The sequence below is a fragment of the Zea mays genome, chromosome 4 (genome assembly GCF_902167145.1).
Source record: "Zea mays cultivar B73 chromosome 4, Zm-B73-REFERENCE-NAM-5.0, whole genome shotgun sequence".
NCBI lineage: Eukaryota > Viridiplantae > Streptophyta > Magnoliopsida > Poales > Poaceae > Zea > Zea mays.
The window spans coordinates 65,096,322-65,118,026 of NC_050099.1; the positions used below are offsets into that span (position 1 = coordinate 65,096,322).

Below are 21,705 nucleotides of genomic sequence, written 5' to 3' on the forward strand. Positions count from 1 at the left end.
TGTATTATGTTCGACGCCTTAGTGGGGGCCGTCGGATATAAGAGGAGTGGGCTCCACTCACGGCCGGTAATACTGTTACAGAGGTTAAATGCCGATGGCCTCTTCGGACCGTCGAAAATAGACTTATTTCCGATCCGTTACGATCGAGGACAGGTATCGTTAAAAATAAGTTTGGGCCGTTAGAAATAGACTATTTTCGACAGCTTCACACTTGCTTTGGCCGTCGTAAATCTACGGCTTTATTGTACTGCGTTACTAGTACTCAGCTGTCACAAGCTGGAACACGTTTCGACAGCCTTTTCGTCGTCTTTTTTCCGGACGTGGTGATAAGCCGATCGATTATGGTTATAAAGCCCATCACCCGAGCAGGAACCCACACCACACCACCGCCGACACACTCTCGCTCGCTCTCGCTAGCTAGCGGGAAACTACTATGGCGTGGGCGTCTCCGCGCGGCACAGCACCTCAGCTCCTCCTCGTGCTGTCGCTGCTGCTGGCCGCTGCCAGTGCCTCCCTGCTTCCCCTGAGCAATAATGCGCCCCCGCCGAGACTTCCGCCGGCGGCGAAGGCAAGGGAGGGCGGCGCCTCGGTGTCGGCGGGGCTGCTCTCCACGCTGCGCGAGGCGCTGGACGCGGTCAAGGACGTCACATCCATCATCTCGTCGTTCCCCATCGGCGGCATCCTCGGGGACGGCGGCGGCGACCTCCGCCTGTCGTCCGCCGTCGCCGACTGCCTCGACCTCCTCGACCTCTCCTCCGACGAGATGTCGTGGTCCATGTCCATGTCCACCGACTCGAGCGGGGCGGGCGGCGGCCGCCTCGGCACCGGCGACGCCCGGTCCGACCTGCAGTCCTGGCTGAGCGGCGCGCTCGGGAACCAGGACACCTGCAAGGAAGGCCTGGACGCGACCGGCTCCGTGCTGGGCTCGCTGGTTGCCGCGGGGCTGGACGCCGTCACGTCGCTTCTGGCCGACGGCCTCGGCCAGGTCGCCGGCGGCGACGACGCGACCGCTCCGGCGTCGTCGTTGCCGCCCTCCTCCTCCCGCCGCGGCGCCGCCCCGCCGCGGTGGCTGCGCGCGAGGGAGCGGCGGCTGCTGCAGATGCCTGTGGGGCCCGGAGGCCTGGCGGTGGACGCCGTGGTGGCGCAGGACGGGAGCGGCAACTTCACGACGGTGGGCGCGGCCGTGGAGGCGGCGCCCGCGCAGAGCGCGGCGCGGTACGTGGTGTACGTGAGGAAGGGCGTGTACAGGGAGACGGTGGAGGTGAAGAAGAAGAAGTGGAACCTGATGCTGGTCGGCGACGGCATGGGCGCCACGGTCATCTCCGGCCGCCGCAGCTACGGCGACGGCTACACCACCTATCGCAGCGCCACCGTCGGTGAGCGCACCGTGTCTACTAACTGTTCCTCCCCCTCCTCCCTCATGCACTCCAAATAAAAATAACTAAAAATTTCATGAAAACTAAGGGGGTGTTTGGTTTATAGGGACTAAACTTTAGTCCCTCCACTTAATTCCATTTTAGTTCATAAATTGTTAAATAGGGAAACTAAAATAGAGTTTTAGTTTCTATATTTAGTAATTTAGGGACTAAAATAGAATTAAGTGGAGGGACTAAAAATTAGTCCCTAGAAACCAAACACCCCCTAACTCGACCACGTTTGGAGCGAGAGTCCATTTAAACGTTAGACAGTCGTTTGAAAACACGCTCAGCAGGACCGACTTGATGGCTACTCCACGAATTGAATACGCGAATAATGCAATGCAATCCGTTTAATTCTTCTCCTGGGATGAGCTCACTACAGTAAAGCTTACACATTATCAGCTTTAAGTAACTGTTTACTACAGTACTAGGCGTATATGGCAACGTAGAAATACGGTCAAGATGTCATCATTGCATTGCACAGCGGTATATATATTGCTACGACCGACCGTACGCTGCGGTGCACGTCAGGTGTCACAGATCACCACCTGCAAGCAGTACCACGGGTCGGTGCGCGCGGTACCAACCCAACCGCGAGAGTGTGGTGCTGACCGCGCCGTGCCAGTACCAAACATTGATCCATAGAGATTAGGGAAGCTCCCAGCCCGGCGGCCGATCCAGTGCCAAATTCGATATAGAGGTCCTATTCACACACAAATATATATAATTATACATATATCATCGAATATTTGACGTATAAAAATTATTATGCACTGTTTTAAAGTTTATAAGATAACAGATATAAAATATAGCAAAAACACTTATTTGTTATATGATATCATTAAAAATATCTTCTAACATTTTGTGATACAAGTGCATCGCTTATATCATCGAGATCAATCTTATCCAACAATTTTTTTCGATTTAACCTCTCTTGAGTTATTGTTGACTATAAATAGTTCATATTTTTTTATTTTAAAAAGCTTCTCTCTACCAAGCAACCATCATATGTATAGTTTATAATACTCTCTCTATATTAAAATAAAATTTGTTTTGCTTCTTTAGTGGATTTATCATCATCAATATAAACATAAAATTAAGAGTTAAACCAAATATTATTTTGAAACGGATGAAGTATTCATAAGTAATTGAGACATTAGTTCAACAATATAAACGAGACTAGTCGATAACTCGATAACACATCGTTTTTTGAGTATTTATGTCTATTATAGATAGATTTAAAAAAATACTAGCGTCCAGTAGCTAGGGGACTCTTTTTTAGGGGCCCGGTACGGCCACACCCACGACACCCCTCAGGGCCGGCCTTGGAAGCTCCATGCATGCATGGTTTCGAAACTCGGAGGTCCTTTCCATTCCAGCCTTCGAGAGGGAGCCTCTCTGGCCTGGCCGGCACGTACGTACGGGCTTGAACGTATAGCAGAAGTAGTTTACATACACAGGGGGTGTTTGGTTGCTCCTGCTAAAGTTTAGCCCGGGTCATATCAAGCGTTTGGCTTTTAAATAGGAGTATGAAATATAGACCCAACCAACTGAACTAGATTCGTCTCGTCTTTTAATCTTCGGCTGACAAATTAGTTTTATAATCCGACTACATTTAATACCCGGAACGGAGGTTTAAACATTCGATGAGACAGGGGCTAAATTTTAGCGGGGTGTAACCAAACACCCCCATATACTTGCCGGAGGAGTTGATGCAGTGTCACGTTGTTTTTAGTTACCACCTGATGACTCGTGAGCCCTGTCATGCACCGTCTCGCCCGCACACGGGCAGCTGCGGCGCACGCAGTTCCCGCCGTGCTGCTGTAGCTAGCTAGGTGCAACTGTGCGAGTACGGCCGGCGACCCGGAAAGGGAAGGAAGGCTCCACGAACAACTGTGCCACTGGCCCACTGTGCAGCAGTGCAGTGTATACATTGAAGCCCCGCCACCATCCCCACCCCCCGGCCCCGCCTAACGTGCAGCATTAACACTGACCGGACGACCAGTTCTGGATTTCAGAGTGGTTGGGACGCTATGCCATGCATGCATGCACGAGTTTAAATGAACCCGGCACCTCCCGTATCCAACTGTCCATGGCTCTCCAATCTCCATGCATGAGCTGGGGCTACGGTGGGCCCGGTTGCTCGGCTTGCCGCGGAGACTGCGCATAGTTTCCGCCTCTCCGGTCAAGGGCCAGCCGGCACCCTACCATCCTATCGGGCACGGGCACAAGCCATCTGCTGAGTGCTGAGGGGCCCAAGAGCTTTGAGAGGACGAGGATTCACATCATCCATCGTCTGGCGTCTTCTTGCCAGCCGCGGATCGACCGTCATCCTCTCCAGGACAGTCCGGAGTCCGGACGACCGCACCGACGCAACAATGATACGTACTCTATCATCTTCCTGCACAAAAAGATGCCGTTGCTGCACTGCTGTGCTGCTTGCCTCGCCTGCTTCTCGAGCCTGCGTCAGCTGGGCGCCAATATAATTCCTGAGGGTTGGCTAGCACTGGCAGCACAGCAGCATGCATGTGCAGGCGCTGCTAGTCTCTGTCTGTCTCTCGCGTGATCGCGTCTCGCCCTCTGAGCTCGGCTCGGAATCCCGTCGTCCAGTGTCCAGTCTCGGCTGTCGGCGGCTCTCTGGTTCTTGGAATTCAGTCAGCATGCATGACCGAATTAAGGGGTGTTTGGTTCTGTGGACTAAAGTTTAGCCCGGGTCACATCAAGCGTTTGACTTTCAAATAGGAGAGTATAAAATATAGACCCAACCAACTGTACTAGATTCGTCTCACTTTTTAATCTTCGACTGAGAAATTAGTTTTATAATCCGACTATATTTAATACCCCGAACGGAGGTTCAAACATTCGATGTGATAGGGGCTAAATTTTAGCAGGGGCAAACCAAACACCCCTTTAATTTAGCGTCCTTGTCCATATGACCTGTGTGGGCCCCTTCGTCTTTCCTGTCAGACGAGATCCATTCGATCGCCTCACTCACTGCCTGTTCTGTACTGTGATGCGTACTCGAGGCCAGGGGTGGCAGGCACCCACAGCCACAGGTGCCGGCCGAGAGCAGAGCACATGCGCATGCATGGCATGGCATGGGGACTCTGAGGGCATTTGTCGACGACCTGCCTACTACTTACTTAGGGCTTGTTCGGTTACACCAATCCAGAGGGGGATTAGAGGGGTTTAAATCCCCGCATAGTCATTTTTGACTAGGAGGGGATTTAATCCCCTCCAATCCCCCTCTGGATTACTGTAATCGAACATGCCCTTAGGGGGTGTTTGGTTCTGTGGACTAAAGTTTAGCACGGATCACATTAAGCGTTTGACTTTCAAATAGGAGTATGAAATATAGACCCAACCAACTGTACTAGATTCGTCTCACTTTTTAATCTTCGGCTGAGAAATTAGTTTTATAATTCGACTACATTTAATATCTCGAACGGAGGTTCAAACATTCGATGTGATAGAGACTAAATTTTAGCAGGGGCAAACCAAACACCCCCTTACTGTACCTGTGCAGCTGTGCCCCTGTGCCAACCATCAATCAATCTGACGCAATTCCGATCGGTTTTGCAGCTGTGAACGGCAAGGGCTTCATCGCGCGGGACCTGACGTTCGAGAACACGGCGGGGCCGGCGAAGCACCAGGCCGTGGCGCTGCGGTGCGACTCGGACCTCTCCGTCTTCTACCGCTGCGCCTTCGAGGGGTACCAGGACACGCTGTACGCGCACTCGCTGCGCCAGTTCTACCGCGACTGCCGCGTCGCGGGCACCGTCGACTTCGTCTTCGGCAACGCCGCCGCCGTGTTCCAGGACTGCGCGCTCCTCGCGCGCCGCCCGCTGCCCGGCCAGAAGAACTCCGTCACCGCGCAGGGCCGCCTCGACGCCAACATGACCACGGGCTTCGCCTTCCAGTTCTGCAACGTCTCCGCCCACCCCGACCTCCTCCTGCAGCAGCAGCAGCAGCAGGCCCAGTCCAGCAACAGCAACGGGACCGCGACCACGCAGACGTACCTCGGCCGGCCCTGGAAGCCCTACTCCCGGGTGGTGTTCATGCAGTCGTACATCGGCGACGTGGTGCGCCCCGAGGGCTGGCTCGCGTGGGACGGGGACTTCGCGCTCGACACGCTCTACTACGGGGAGTACGCCAACACCGGCCCCGGCGCCACCGTCGCCGCGCGGGTCAAGTGGCCCGGCTTCCACGTTATGACCAGCCCCACCGAGGCCGGCAACTTCACCGTCGCGCAGTTCATCGAGGGCAACATGTGGTTGCCGCCCACCGGCGTCAAGTACACCGCCGGACTCACGTCCTGATCCTCTCTTCAAACCCTGATGGATGTAGGCTTTAGTACGTACGTGTACGTAGTATTTGCAACCTTATACTCCTAGCACTTTATATGCTAGCACAATAGTCCTACTACATGCATGGTACCTCGTATCTGTGGAGGAGAATGTAAGGTGGGTTGATTAGTTGTTTGATTGGGCCTTTTTAAACAAAAGTACTATGTGGAAATGGCCGAGATTTAAGTCTGTTTGGTTCGTGGCTAACTACGCCACACTTTGCCTAAGGTTAGTCGTTCAAATTGAAAAACTAGAGTCTGTTTGGTTTGTTACCTAAGACGCCATAACGTGCCTCTGCCTAACCTTAGTTCTTCAATTCGAGCGACTAAGGTTAGGCAGATTATGGCGCCTTAGCTAGAAAACCAAACAGGGCTCTAACCTTAGGCAGAAAAGTTAGGTAAAGTGTGGCAAGTTAGACAGGAAACCAAACATACCCTAAAATCATCATATGTTCTAGAACTTGTGACTTCATTCATGTGCTACCTGACTGATAGACAAGCCGAAACTGAGAATGGACAAAGCTTGTCTGAAAAAAGACTGAAAATCTGAAACGGCCTGACCAGGGAGAGCTTGTAGCCAAATCCCCTGTTTTCCAGGCTACTACAAGTTGTGATGAAGTCCTGCGGTCTGTAAAGTTCTTCCTGCGTCAGCAAACCAGTTCTTCAGTTTCCAAAAAAAAGTTTTTTCCACCCTAGGTATCTCCTAGCCTTTTTACTACTTTTTTCAACTCATAATATGTTACACTGAAGAAGAATTCCTATACATCAACACATGTCAGTCTGACAGCATACAAATCAATACAAACAAGTGTACAAATGATGCACTGTATAGGGATTATGGTCAGCATCACAGCACCTTGTCTTGTCCCCGTGGATCAACATGCTCCCAACAACGAGAGGACAGGTATCCCCTCCCTCTGGCCACGGCCGACGGGCGACTCCCCTCGGAGCCACCGGACGCTAACCCTCCCCTGTTGTGGACCCGCAACACTCGGTGTAGGTGCACCATACACGATAAAATGTTAGATAGTGAACTGCAGCGTCTCGTTAAGTGTATCTCGTCCAACTATATGGCAATGTATTTATAGGGCAACCGGAGTAGATAGATCTAAGTACAGTTATATCCCTGTTAACTGCTATATTCCTAGAATACGCTATGCAACGGGGTATTTAGGCCTCGTTTGGCAAAGCTCTGCTCCATGATTCTCTAGCTCCGAGAGCTAATTCTTTAATAGAGTGATTCCAAATGATTCTCAAGTAGAAGTAAATCTATTTGACGAAAACCGTTTGATAAATTGTGTGTGAAGTGATTCCTAAGGGGTTGGAGTGTGGGGAGCAGGTTGGGAGCAGCGGGAAGCAGGTTTTTTTAGCTCTCACTCTCTAGTACAAAATGAATACTAGATTCACTTCACTCTCGCTATGGAGCAACTCAGTTTTTAGTCGTTTGGCTTTATAGAAGTGATTCTCGCTGGGAGCAGAGATGTGAGAGCTCTGTCAAACGCCCCCCTTACAGCTTGACACCTCAAAGTCAAATGCACCAAAACATCCATACGCCCTCTAGACCGACTGGTGGTCCCAACAAGGTGAACCCACAACCTTATGGTGGGCCCGCGGCTTTTGCCTCCGTTCAGGGTGTCGCTTATCCGAACGTCTTTATCTCCGTGGGCGGCGATAGCGAGTGCCCTCCGCACCACACGATCCTAAACGAAGGGCGTCGATGGATAAGTCTTCGGCCTTGAGATATCGCCGCCCTGGCTTGTGTATTGGACTCTTGCATGATTTTAGTAAGTCTTCATTGAGTCTTCTAGTGTATTTTTGAGGTGTTGCTCCCCTGACTTAGTCCAAGTCTACACTGCATCTTTTGAACTATGAACATAAATACTAGCAAATACATTAGTGCAAAGGTTATATGTTGATCATCAAACACCAAAATCACTAATCAAATAGACCAAGATCCATTTTCCTTACACATAACACTACCTCTGATCCTCATATGAAGTCTAGCATTCGCGTGAGCATATAAAGCTACCTTGTTTTCATATCCTTATTTCATTTCGCATAGATATATTTTTAAAGTTATATATTGTACTTGTTTAAGTTTTGAATTGCAAGCTGTTTAGATAGTTATAGAAGTACGAAAATGACATGGGTGGTGCCGGTGTTTGGACCATGGGTCGTTACCCAACTAGTAAATTATGCTGCATGACCGAACTCTAGATGGTGTGCGAGTAGACACAAGCAATTATTCTGGTTCGGGCAACACAAGGCCCTACTTCCAAAAGAGGGAGATGAGACTTATATTACTCGCACCGAGGTGCCTGTAGTAGGGGTTTACAAACACAGTGGGAGAGGAGAAGTCTCCAAGTCCCTAGAGATGGTTGAGCCAAGTGCCAATATCTAAGACAAAGTGGAGAGTGAACGTCTGCCCACATGTTCTCCTGGTTTTCTCTCCCTGTCTCTTGGAGGGACCACTACCCTATTTATACATGAAGGGGAGTGTCCGCAGTGAAGCTGGGTGTTGTATCCGAAGGAGAGATGTATTGGCGTCTGCAAGCCGACGTGACGGTGAACTGTGTTGTTGACTTGCGCCTGCTGATTTCCCGTAGAGAGCCGAGACAGAGACCGAGGGGTTGTCCGTACGCCTGAGCCCTCGAGGGAGAGGCTTCCCATGCCGTAGTTGTTGTAACAGCGCTGGGGTATGGGCTAAAGGCTGCTTACGGGGTGCGTCAGCATCCTAACATGGGATGACGCCAAGATTCCCTGCTGTGCTTATCGAGATCAGAGCACCTGCTCCGTCGAGGCGGAAATCTTCCTGAGGTGTTAGCCAAAACCGTCCCTTGACGTGCGCCACAGTTGAGTGGAGTGGCTGTCTGCGGGATTCACGGCGTAGTAGGTGGCCAAGACTGAGCTCGGGCGAGGCGAAGAATTCGCCCGAGGGTCGAACTTGACGTCGGGTGAGGCGGAGAAATCACCCGAAGGCTGGACCCGGGGTCGGGCGAGGCGGAGAGGTTGTGCCATCGGACTGAATACTGCTTCGGGCGAGGCGGAGAGATTGCGCCGGAGGGTCAGTCTGCTCGGCTTGTCGTATTAGGTGTCCCATCGGAGGGTGGTAGGCGGCGTGTACTGTAGACGTAATCATGTTGTTGCACCAGACATGATCGCCGTCTTGTCAGTCATTGTGCTCTGCTGCCGCAGCGTGGGTTGGCACACACATTAAATGCGCATGTTCTCTTCCTGTTTTCGGGTGTCCCTGTCTTATCTGCCTGAGGATGGCTCGGGCGAGACAGACTGAGTGGCAGTGACCTTGGGCGAGGCGGAGTCCTGCCCGAGGTGGGAGAATATCGAGGAGATGTCTCGGTTTCTATAGGTAGCTCGGTTGTCACCTTCGGGAGTTTCGTCCTTATTTCTCTGGGTGCGTTTGCTCGGGGAATAATTTAGGTATCCCTAATTATTACCTCCGACATGTGGTAAGTGGTAATAGCAAGCTTGACCTGTCACCAACAATCAAACTTACATATTTAAAAAAAAACTATCAAAAAATTAGACATGGTTTGAAGCTTATCAAAAAATCGGGTCACATATACATCATGTGCTGGCTATTATGAGGGGCTGTGGGCTCATTCCCATGGGAGATTCAAAAAAAAAAGTAGCTCAAGTTGAATCAGTTCATGTTTAGAGAGGTCTACCATCTTCTATGTGGAGTGGTGAATCTTAGGATCCACCTCAATAGAGGTGTAGGTTGCCAACAAGCAACCAAACCTTAGAGAGAGAAAAAAAATTCAGTTTGTCCCTTTCCCTCACATTGGTTTGGTATATCGACACTTGCATTTACATGTGTGTTATCTGCTAGCATAGCCAGGTCTCTGCGGAAGCGCGTTGTTGAATGACGAGAGGTGGACATGATCAAGACTCCAACGGAAGACCGCCCTAACCTGCGGTCTGCGGATATGCCACAACCCAAGCAAATCTCCATGATAAAACTCCATGATCATCGTTTCTGAAACCGTGATAAAACTTGTTGTCCAGCTCGGTTGGTTGTCCTCCGTGTCGTCACGGCCACCCACATGAGACACATGGGTATCAAATTAATACGATAGCTACCGCGCGAAAGAGATGGCAAAGCACAAGAGCAGAGGCTGCTGCAAGGGAAACATCAGTACAGTGCTGCGTTTTAATTACACCGAAAGAATTTATCTATAACTTGCTGCCTAGCTCATATCCATATGGGTCTATAACTCTCTCTCTCTCTATATATACACGTTCCTGAAAGAAAAAGACATGGGTCTATCATGCATGTACTGAATCGAGAACGTTCCATGCACTCTCAAATATATATGAAACACACCTCCTACGTACGTCCTACTACCACTACCAGTCTACCACCGCCCGTCATTTGTGTCGTCTGGGCGCCTGCATCAGCTGCACGTGTGTGTGTGGTAGGCCGGGCCGGGGCATAGCGCCGGGCAGAAGCAGAACGCTTCGGCGCCGCAAGCTGCGGTCCAGGAAAAACAGACGACTTTTTTTTCTTCTGTTTGGGGATGCGCCTGATTGCATGATTCGTGGATGGTAGCTGTGGTCGGCCCGCCTGAATGTGACCTTCGTCACGCAGCAGTCACGCGATCCATCCATATATATATATATATACTAGGTGAATACCCGTGCGTTGCAACAAGACCACTACATTGCAACCTTTAAGCACAAGGGATTTGCCACTTACAACGAGGCCAAAAGCTCCAATGTCCGGGAACAATTCAGAAGAGGCGAAAATCATAATGCAGAGTCCTTCAGACGGGCAACAGATTATTGGCATCATTGGTAAGTACCAAATGTCACAACACAACAATGTAGCAACAGAGAATACAGACCTGAGTCCTGAGGATGGTATCCTTGTCCACCTTGGCCTTTAGACTTTGTCATGGACGGTGCAGTCGTAGTGTGAGTTGGATTGTCCCAGCTGTTCCTCTCGGGCTTCGCAGCCGACCTGCTCCCCAGATCAATCATCTTGGAGATACCAGCCACCAGCACCCTAACCTTCTTCATGGCGGTGCCTTCCCTAGACAGTCGGCGTGAGCTAGGCGATGGGGACGCCTGGGATTCAGTGGGCACGGGCGACGGCGTGGGAGAATTTGTCACCACCTCAGCTCACCCTCCTCCTCTAGTGCTGCGCTTGTTGGGGCGAAGGCGAAGACGTCACCCTCCGCTCGAAGTCTTCGCTGCAGCCGCTGGTCTGGCAGAGACAAAACAGGCACAGACACCCTTCGCTTGATCGGCACCAGATGAAGACCGGCGACGACGTCATCCCACAGTGCGGCCTCGTCCAGCTCAGAGGCCCACGTGCGATCCGGCCCATCGTAACGGGCCCTGCGTGGCCGCCGCGCGTTACAGGCCTAATTTGTAAAGGCATCCCTGTAATTACAGTCTGTAACCCCGCTTTATGTGAATATTCTGGGGATAACCTAGGTAGCTGAGGGCACATGCGTCCTTAGCACAAGGCGCTGGGCGCTCAGGTACCTATAAATACCCCCGCATAGTGCCCGTGAGGGGCCAGATTAACAGAGCTATTGCCTTCTAGCACGTAACCCTGTTATCATCACTGTTCACCCTTGTTGGCCACCTTGCGACTGAGAGCAAGTGCCAACATTTGGCGCCCACCGTTCGTGATACGAGAAAACCACCCGCGATGGCACCCAAGAGAGCTAACCCGAAGGCTGACGAGGTTGCGAAGGCAGCACTGCTCGCCGCAAGAAAGGGCAAGACCCTCGCCCTCACCCAATCCACCCACCAAGAGGCCACTGAAGACAATGTTCCCCGCACCTGCGAAGACGACACTTTCCGCACCTGCGGCCCTGAAGGACAATCGCAGCCACCCCCAGACTTCGCCCGCTGGAAGGCGCGGACCTCACCGAGGATGGTGAAGTCCTCGGCGTCTCAGCGGAAGAACAACTACAGCTGCGCGCCCTGCGCCTCAAGAACCGCAATCTCCAGAGGCAGAAAGAGATACTGGAGGCCAAGCGCTAGCGTGTGTCCGCACTAGCCAAAGTGCGGCAAATGATACGCGACGAAGAGCAGAAGGCCCAAGACCTCGAGCGGGAGATCGCGCTAATGCAGCGCGAAGGCCACCATGGCCTGCAGCAAGGACCACCCCTCCAGCAGCGCGCACAACTGGAAGACACGCGCGAAGGCCACCTCGGCCTACAGCATGGGCCACCCCTGCAACACCGAGCACAACCGGAAGACCCGCGTTTCCCCTAGCGCGACCACACCTTCCAGCACGTCGCGCCATTCCAAGGGGTCAACTATCTCGACGAGCAAAGTCCCCTGGCGCCACACCTGCAAGTGACGCCTTGGCCAGCTAACTTCCGAGCAGGGACCTATCCCAAGTACAACGGCAGCATCGACCCGGCGCAATACATAATGAGTTATCAGGTCGCCGTTGCATCCGCCGGAGGAGACGACGCCACAATGGCGAAGTCTTTCATCATTGCCCTAGAGGGCCCAGCTCTCACCTGGTTCACCAGATTGCCTCCGCTGTCCATTGATTCCTGGCGCAGTCTCAGGGACAAGTTTCTGCTCAACTTCCAAGGGTACCGCCCAGACACTGACGCCTTGGCCGAGCTCTCGCTTTGCAAACAGCTGGAAAAGGAGACTCTGCGGGAGTATTACCGCAAATTTTTAACACTCAAGTCACAGCTGCCCTCCGTTGATGATCAGATCGCTATCCACTACGCCATCAGTGGCCTTCGTGCCGGCGTCCTCTACAGCCACTGTATCAGAGATCCACCCAAGAACCTCCAGGAGCTATATCAGCTCTTTGAAAAATATGCCAAATCCGAAGAGCTCCACCAGCGCAAGGTTGAGTCGCAGCGGAAACCCAAAGATGCCCCACAGTCCAGCCGCACGTGGACGAGGACTCCGCAGCCAGACTCCGGTCGAGACGGCCGCAATCAGCAGCAAGTGCACAACATCGCCAACCAGCATCCCGCTGCTGACCCCCTCGCCGCCAGGAATATCCCCCCAGGGCCGCGGAAATGGAACTCGTGGCAGGGGCCGAGGGCGTGCGCAGCCGCCGCGCCGATTCTACTGCCTTTTCCACGGCGAAGACTGCGCCCACCAAACTAAAGACTGCCCCGAAACGAAGGCCACCAGAGACAGAATGGCACGGGCACAGCCAGCCGACAACCCCAGAATTGTCGCGCACAATTACCAGCAACCCCTTCCACCATATATCAACGCTCCCGCCCCGCATCCACCGCACCACGCTTACCAACACCATCAGGAAGTACAAATCGTACCTCCTCCACCCCCACCACCACACCAGCAACATCAAAACATCCCCCATGCCCCAAAGCAGGAAGACTTCGCCGATCAACCATATCGCGGAGTCATTCACATGATAACTGGGGGGTCCAGCACGGACTTCGACACTAAGCGGCAGAAGCGGGACCACTACCGCAACATCAACCATGTCGCCGTCACTGGCCCAGTCGTGCAGACAAAGTGGTCCCACATACCGCTGACCTTCGACGCACGAGACGTCGACCTCCGCAGCGCCCCCCACATCGACGCTATGGTTATCAATTGCAGCGTGGCAGGCTGAGACCTACACAAAGTCCTAGTCGACAACGGCAGTCAGGCGGACATCATATTCCTCCACGCCTTCGACCGCATGGGCATAAGCCACAGCCTGCTCAAGCCTTCGGACAACCCGTTGTATGGCTTCGGCGGCAAGGGCACCTTTCCCGTCGGCAAAATAGAGTTGCCCCTCTCCTTCGGTGTAGCACCCAATGCCCGAAGTGAGCAAGTAACTTTCGATATCGTGGATATGGTATATCCATACAACGCCATCATGGGCCGAGGCTCCATCAATAAGTTCGAAGCCGCCATTCACGGACTGTACCTATGTATGAAGATACCAGGTCCGCTAGGCGCCATTACGGTCTACGGCAACCAGCAGACGACACGCAACATAGAGCGGGACTTCATGCCCGGTCAGAGAAACATGCACTGCCTCACGGCCCAGCGCGAGCTCCCTGCGCCCGCCAGCTCAACCGATAAACAGCACGACAAGGCACAGCTGCAGAGCCAAGACGGGACCAAGACTGTCCCCCTCGATCAAGCCACGCCCAAGCAGACAGTCATTATCAGCGAAGACCTCACCTCGCATGAAGAAGAGAGACTCCTCTGCTGCCTGTCCAAGAATAAAGATGTCTTCGCCTAGTCCGCCCTCGACCTGGTCGGAGTCAGCTGATCCATAATTGAGCACAGCTTGGGAATTGACCCTTCGGTGCGACCAAAAAAGCAGAGGCTTCGCAAAATGTCCGACGAAAAGACAGAGGCCGCCAAGGCGGAGGTGCACCGCCTCCTAGAGGCTAAATTCATCGAGCCAGTGGCTTACCCCACGTGGCTCTCCAATGTTGTAATGGTGCAGAAAAAAAAGCGGGAAAATGGCGAATGTGTATAGACTTCACCAGTCTCAACAAGGCCTGCCCAAAGGACAATTTCCCATTGCCGCGGATCGACAAAATAGTCGATAGCGCGACCGGATGCGAGGTCATGTCACTCCTCGACTGCTTCTCCGGTTATCACCAGATATACATGAAGGAGGAAGACAAGGCTAGCACCAGCTTTATAACACCCTTCGGCACATATTGCTTCATCAGAATGCCGGAGGGACTCAAGAACGCTGGGTCCACCTTCTCCAGACTCACCAAAACAGTACTCGAAGGGCAGGTTGGCAGAAATATATTTACATATGTGGACGACATCGTCGTCGCCAGCAAGAACAAGGAAGACCATCTCGCCGACCTCGCCGAGACATTCGCGAACATGCGAGACGCACGACTCCGCCTAAACCCGGAAAAGTGCGTCTTCGGCGTTCGCCAGGGCAAAATATTGGGCTACCTGGTATCACACCGCGGCATCGAGGCCAACCCAACCAAGATCCAGGCCATCGTAGACATGTCGCCTCCGCAGTCCGCCAGGGACGTCCAGCGTCTGACGGGCAGATTGGCCGCTCTCAACAGATTCATCTCCAGGTCCACCGAGCGAAGCCTCCCCTTCCTCAAAACACTCCGCGGTGCAAAGGACTTCGCCTGGGGACTAGAGCAAGCAGCGGCCTTCGCCTCACTAAAACAGTACCTGTCGGAGCTGGCCATCCTCACAAGCCCCGACTCCTCGCTCCCCCTATTGCTCTACGTCGCGGCTTCGCCGCATGCTGTCAGCGCGGCACTAGTGCAGGAGCAGACAGTTGAGGGCGTGGTCAGGCAGTGCCCTGTTTACTATGTCTCCGAGGTACTGACATCGTCCAAGTGCAACATGACAGAGCTGGAGAAGATTGCCTACGCAGTCGTTATGTCTTCGCGCAAACTGCGCCACTACTTTGAAGCATTCAAGGTCCGAGTCACCTCAGACAGGGGACTCGGCGAATTATTCAGAAACCCGGAGGCATTGGTGAGGATTGCCAAGTGGGCAGCCGAACTATCCGGCTACCACATCAGCTTCGAGCCCAGGACAACCATCAAGTCACAAGTCCTGGCAGACTTCGTCGTCGACTGGACTGGGCCAATAACTCAACCAGACCCGTCCACAGAGAAGGTTTGGACGATCCATTGCGACGGCGCATGGTGCCATGCGGGGGCAGGCGTCGCTGCAGTCGTTACCTCGCCAGCCGGGGTCAAGCACAGATATGCAGCACGCCTCAGCTTCGCTCTGGAATCCGACAAGTGCACAAACAATATAGCAGAATATGAAGCAGTATCCTCGGCCTCCGCAAGCTAAGGGCCCTCGGAGTCACCACTTGTATCATCAAAACAGACTCCAAGATAGTTGCCGGCCAGGTCGAGAAAGACTATGCAGCAAGGGACCCCGCACTTATGCAATACCTCGCGGCCATCCGAAGTCTCGAGAGACAATTCAAGGGATTCACCTTGCAGCATGTGGATAGGGCCAAGAACGAGGAGGCCGACGCATTGGCCAAGGCCGCCGCCAGGGGCGAGTCCTTGCCCTCCGACGTGTTCTTTCATACCATCGGCACGCCAACCGTCCGGAGCCCCGAAGGGCTCCAAATAACTAATGACAGCGAGGGCCACCACATAGTCAACCTAATCATGACCGAGGACTGGCGGGCACCAATAACCCTGTTCCTACAGGGGTACTATCATCCAACCGACGTCAGCGAGGCCAAGCGCCTCAGACATCGAAGCCGGGACTTCGCACTGATTGAAGGCCAACTCTACAAGAAAGGGGTCAGTCAGCCAATGCTTAAGTGCGTCACCGAAACCGAAGGCATGCAGATCCTACGAGAAGTCCACAGCGGCACGTGCGGCTCACACGCAGGGCCAAGGGCCCTAGCTGCCAAGGTGATCCGCCAGGGTTTTTACTGGCCCACAATGATCTGCGCCGCAAATCGGGTCACAAGGTCCTGCGAAGCCTGCCAGAAGTTTTCTCCTCGGTCAGATAGCCCCTCGCAGTATACAAAGCTGATCGCCCATACATGGCCTCTCCAGCGCTGGGGCCTAGACATTGTCGGGCCCCTGCCCACCGCTCAGGGGAACCTTAAGTTCGCCTTCGTCACCGTCGAGTACGTCACCAAATGGATCGAGGCGAGGGCTGTTTCCACAATAACATCAAAGACTGCCCAAAGATTCTTCTGGCAAAACATTGTTTGCCGCTTCGGAGTACCGTCCGAACTAACAGTGGACAACGACAAGCAGTTTGACAGCCAAGACTTCAAGGATTTTTGTTTCTCCATTGGCACCAAGCTTGCCTTTGCCTCAGTTTATCATCCGCAGTCCAACGGGGTCGTGGAACGCGCCAATGGGAAAATCTTCACAGCTGTCAAGAAGATGTTCCTTGATGAAAAAAAGGGCAGATGGACCGATTTGTTACCTGAGGCAGTCTGGGCACTAAACACGACTGAATGCAGGGCGACTGGGTTTACTCCCTTCCGCCTTCTATACGGATCGGAGGCCATGACCCCGCAAGAAATAAAGCATGGGTCCCCGCGAACAATTCCGTCAGCCGTCCCCGACGTGGACGAGCCAACTTCAAAGGATCTCATTGACGGAGACCGAGTCTTCGCCCTACAGGCCCTAAACAAATACCAAGCCCAGACCAAAGCATGGCGCGACCACACGGTCATCCCGAGGGAGTTCAGCGAAGGGGACCTTGTACTCGTCCGAACAGCTCGGACGGAGTCCAAGGGCAAGCTGGAGCCCAAGTGGGAGGGCCCCTTTATAGTCAAGACAAAAGCTTCCCCCAGCGCTTACAGGCTCACAACGCCAAACGGCGAGGACCTGGAGCACTCCTGGAACATCGACAACCTCCGCAAATTTTTTGTTTGACTCATCAGGGCTGATTTCGCCCTTGTAATTCGCAAAAACAATCTTGTACCGGCCCGCACTCTTTTCCTCCCGGGGGGTGAGGTTTTTAACGAGGCGGAGCCATGTAATATATGTGTGAAAAATCCCCCGCAAAAACATGCGTCGAAAAAAGACCGCGACGACGGTCTTCGACATTCGACCAATACGAGGTCACCGCGAGGCTAAGCGCTAGCCACCCTCGCGTGCGACAAATCCGCGCAGAAGTCGCCTAAGGGTGCAACCGGACTAGCACAACAAGTGCGAAAAAACCGAAGTCTACCGCGAAGACTATCCGCGCAGAAGTCGCCTAAGGGTGCAGCCGGACTAGCACAACAAGTGCGAAAAAACCGAAGTCTACCGCGAAGACTATCCGCGCAGAAGTCGCCTAAGGGTGCAGCCGGACTAGCACAACAAGTGCGAAAAAACCGAAGTCTACCGCGAAGACTATCCGCGCAGAAGTCGCCTAAGGGTGCAGCCGGACTAGCACAACAAGTGCGAAAAAACCGAAGTCTACCGCGAAGACTATCCGCGCAGAAGTCGCCTAAGGGTGCAGCCGGACTAGCACAACAAGTGCGAAAAACCGAAGTCTACCGCGAAGACTATCCGCGCAGAAGTCGCCTAAGGGTGCAGCCGGACTAGCACAACAGGTGCGAAAAAACCGAAGTCTACCGCGAAGACTATCCGTGCAGAAGTCGCCTAAGGGTGCAGCCGGACTAGCACAACAAAAGCAGAAACGACAACATCAAACCGTCCGCGCCAAGACCGACTATAATCGCACCAGCACAGCATAACAAAACACACAAGACAAAGTACACAACGCCTTCGCAGGCATAGACAAGCGAGGGCACACAACTTCATCATACAAGCCTTTACACATATACAAGCGAGGGCATCACACTCTACATCGGCTCAACCTTAGGAATAATTCCCATCTCCCTATAATTAAATAACATTATCCTAAGCTCCTCACCCGCAAAAAGACTTCGCAGCTCCCCTTCCCCTGTACTCGCGGCGGCCGGCAAAGACAACAGTTCCTGCCGACCAGCCCTATTCACACGAAGCCGAGCCCCCTCCGCCCCACTAACCCTACGCTTCGCAACCGCCCTTCGTCGTCGGCGCCCGGTGCTAGGACCTGGCACATCTTGTGCGTCCGCGGCGTGTGGCGAAGCCTCCACCGCAGCCACATCCAAGGCCGCAAAATAATCCAAGTCCTCCTCCGACGACTCCTCAGTCCACTCAACCGAGCTCCCAGAGTCAGCAAAATCAAAAAACTCAGATGCAGATCCACCACATTCATTACCATCTTCCGCGGTCGAAGCCGCCAAAAATTTAGTAGTGGCGGTTGCGTGCGTAGGCCCAAAATCTTGAACCTGCGCAGCAACCAAAATTCAGCAACATATCCAAAATTCCCCAACCCTCTACACCGACTACGCCACCAGCGAAGGCCCTGACGCTGTGGGAGCCTCCGCCGTCGGCTCCGCCGTTGCTTCCGCCGTTGTTCCCGCCACCACCGTCCCGGGATCTTCAACATTCGGCGCAGCAGCTGCGGGGGCATCAGGCGCGCCTTCGGCGACCTTTGGGGGCAGGTCTTCGCCGGCCGCACCGGAGGCAGGGGCATCCGGTGCGTCTTCCGCAGTATCCGGGGCCGGCTCCAGGGCGACCCCAGACACGGCCTCCGCTGGGGTCGGCTCTGGGTCAGCCAGCGCGCTGTTCAACGCCCCGAAGTCATCCACCCGCTCGCCACGTGCCGCCTAAGACAAAACACACAAAATTAAGCAAACACACGCACAACCCACATCCAACAAGCGCCAAACAAACGAAAGCGTTACCTGAGCCCTCGCCGTCGCAGCCCGCTCCCTGACCACCTCGCGACCATGCGGACCCCACATCCGGTCGTAGATGGCCGCGGCGGATTCCTTCACTACGGGGTCTTCAACCTTATAGATATCTCGCTCAAAATCCTCATCGGCCTGGTCGAAGACCTCGAAGTGCCGGCACCCTTCGCGAGAGAGCGCGTTCATCGCCCCCTCGCAGGTGACCAGGGAGGCGTACGACATAAACCCCTCCACGACAGTGGGGAGTGCCTGCAGCTCCTCCTGCACCCATTCCAGACAGCAAAGTCCGGGCTCTCGGTCCGGCACTTCGAAGTCACCGGTCCGCGCACCCAGCTCACGATATGTATCCATAAGCTGCGTGCGCGTCCGTTCGGCCTCCGCGCGCGTCGTGGCCTCGGCCCGCTCCACGCGGCTCTCTAGGGCGATGAGCCGCTCCTGCAGCTGCTCGGCGCGCTCCCTGGCAAGATTGCCCTCCGCCCGTGCCAGACTGGCCTCCGCCTGCGCAGCCTGCGCCTTGACGAGGGCCTCGTTGGTCTCCCTCCTCTCCCCCGCCAATTGGCGCCGGAGGTCAGCCTTCTCTCCCTCCAGCGCAGCCACCTTGTCCGACAGCTTGCGGCACTTGCTGTCGGCGGCCGATTTCTCTCGGACGGCGTCAGCATGTTGTGTCCGAAGTCTCTCGACTTCGGCAGACACAACTGCCGTGAGGGCCCCCGACGCCGTGCGGTTGGCGAAGTCAGCCACCTGCACAACACACATAAGACCGCGGCCCCGGCAAATAATAATAAAAAAAACAACAAAGTCTGGCTCAGCGGACCTGACTCAGCGACTCCGCCACCTCCCTCAGCCGGCGGGACACGAGCAACTCCGTCGTCGAAGTAACCCAACCGCTGCATATCTTGCACGCGGACCGACGACATCCGCGACACGCCAAAATCAACAGAATCACCGGCGCGCAACTCCTCCGCCATCGAACTACTCAGCGTCTCCTCAGACGAGGCGGCGGCCAGCGGCGAGGGATCGGCCGGCGGCGTAGCGGCAGCGGAAGAAGAGGAGGTCGGCATCGCTACGTACCGTCGGCGGCGGCGGGCGGTCTGCTTCACCCGAGCCAGATCTCCGGCGAACAAGAGCACGGTGGGCATACGAGCAGCAAGACGGCGGGCGGCTAGGGTTTTCGCGGAGCGCGGAAAGTGAAGTTCAAAAAGCGCCGACCCCCGCCCCCTTTTATAGGCGGCGCGCGGCTCTTCGGGAAACCCGCAATCCAACAGGGCGCGGCGCTTCGGGAAACCCGCAATCCAACAGTACGCCGTCAATCAACGGTCACATCAAAAACCCCCGCGGAACCACTTCGAGCGAGGGCAGCGTCTCCGCCATCTAGCGACGTCTTTGGCACCAGATGACTTTGTCGAACTGGTCCCTCGGAGGGCAAATGTTGGGGCGAAGGCGAAGACGTCACCCTCCGCTCGAAGTCTTCGCTGCAGCCGCTGGTCTGGCAGAGACAAAACAGGCACGGACACCCTTCGCTTGATCGGCACCAGACGAAGACCGGCGACGACGTCATCCCACAGTGCGGCCTCGTCCAGCTCAGAGGCCCACGTGCGATCCGGCCCATCGTAACGGGCCCTGCGTGGCCGCCGCGCGTTATGGGCCTAATTTGTAAAGGCATCCCTGTAATTACAGTCTGTAACCCCGCTTTATGTGAATATTCTGGGGATAACCTAGGTAGCTGAGGGCACATGCGTCCTTAGCACAAGGCGCTGGGCGCTCAGGTACCTATAAATACCCCCGCATAGTGCCCGTGAGGGGCCAGATTAACAGAGCTATTGCCTTCTAGCACGTAACCCTGTTATCATCACTGTTCACCCTTGTTGGCCACCTTGCGACTGAGAGCAAGTGCCAACAGCGCTCGAGCCCCCGGCTTCGGCAATCAGCGGCGGGGCCAGGACGCGACGTTGGGTGGGGGAGTAGCGCTGGGGTGGGATTCTGGATTAGAGATGGTGCAGGAGCAGGAGAGGAGGCTGAGAGAGCCGTTATGGGAGGAGATGCCGGAGGAGTTATCGTGGGAAGAGATGTCGGGGGACGACCGTGGTGGTCCTTGAGGGGATGACGACGCACGCGGGGGCTGAGAAGACAGACGGGCGCGACGTTTCAGGGGGGAGGAAGGAGGCGCAACGGCGAGCACAGGTGAGGGCCAGGCTGGGGTTGGCAAGGATGGGACGTGGAAGCCGTGAATGGCGGGCGTTGGGAGATGGCAGGGGCGATGGTGAAGCAATGTGGGCGCCCACGTTACGTCCTTATAGAGTAGTAGATATTTTATATAATCGTTGTGCACTAACATTTTATCAAATATTTTGTATACGGTTGCAACGCACGGACAGATACCTAGTATATATATTATTCCGCTCATGTGTTCTCTCTACCGCGGAGCATATATATATATATATAGTGTTGATCTGTGATTGTGAAAGAGACCTAGCAATGGAGAATGTATGTACCGACGAAGCAAGTGGAGTCATCACTAAGTAAAGAAGCTAGATTTATGTTACAACTTGCAACGATGATGCCGAAGTAGGGTGAGCCGAAACGAATGCCACACTTCACTTTTCCAACTAACTGTCAAAATATCATCTCTCACACACACTGAACAATCAAAATTTCCTAGTAATCTTGAATCGCGTGAAGCTTTTAGTTCAGGTAGTTCTCAGAAGCGACCTCGCGACACAAAATTCTATTAAAAAACAGCGACCAGA

General features: G+C 54.2%; 1 protein-coding gene across 1 annotated transcript; it reads left to right on the forward strand.

The window, feature by feature from the left end:
• The first annotated feature begins 377 nt into the window (after positions 1-377).
• LOC100281178 (uncharacterized) lies at positions 378-5,918 on the forward strand. The gene is made up of 2 exons (NM_001154097.2): positions 378-1,376; positions 5,001-5,918. Exons 1-2 carry the CDS (start codon positions 434-436, stop codon positions 5,735-5,737), a joined length of 1,680 nt encoding a protein of 559 aa, NP_001147569.1. The 5' UTR covers positions 378-433; the 3' UTR covers positions 5,738-5,918.
• The last annotated feature ends 15,787 nt before the right edge of the window (positions 5,919-21,705 follow it).

What these genes read in the sequence shown, in the direction of transcription:
- LOC100281178 (NM_001154097.2), top strand. Translation starts at nt 434, where the DNA reads ATGGCGTGGGCGTCTCCGCGCGGCACAGCACCTCAGCTCCTCCTCGTG. An exon ending in CTATCGCAGCGCCACCGTCG is followed by an intron (nt 1,377 to 5,000) that starts GTGAGCGCACCG and finishes TCGGTTTTGCAG; the next exon opens with CTGTGAACGGCAAGGGCTTC.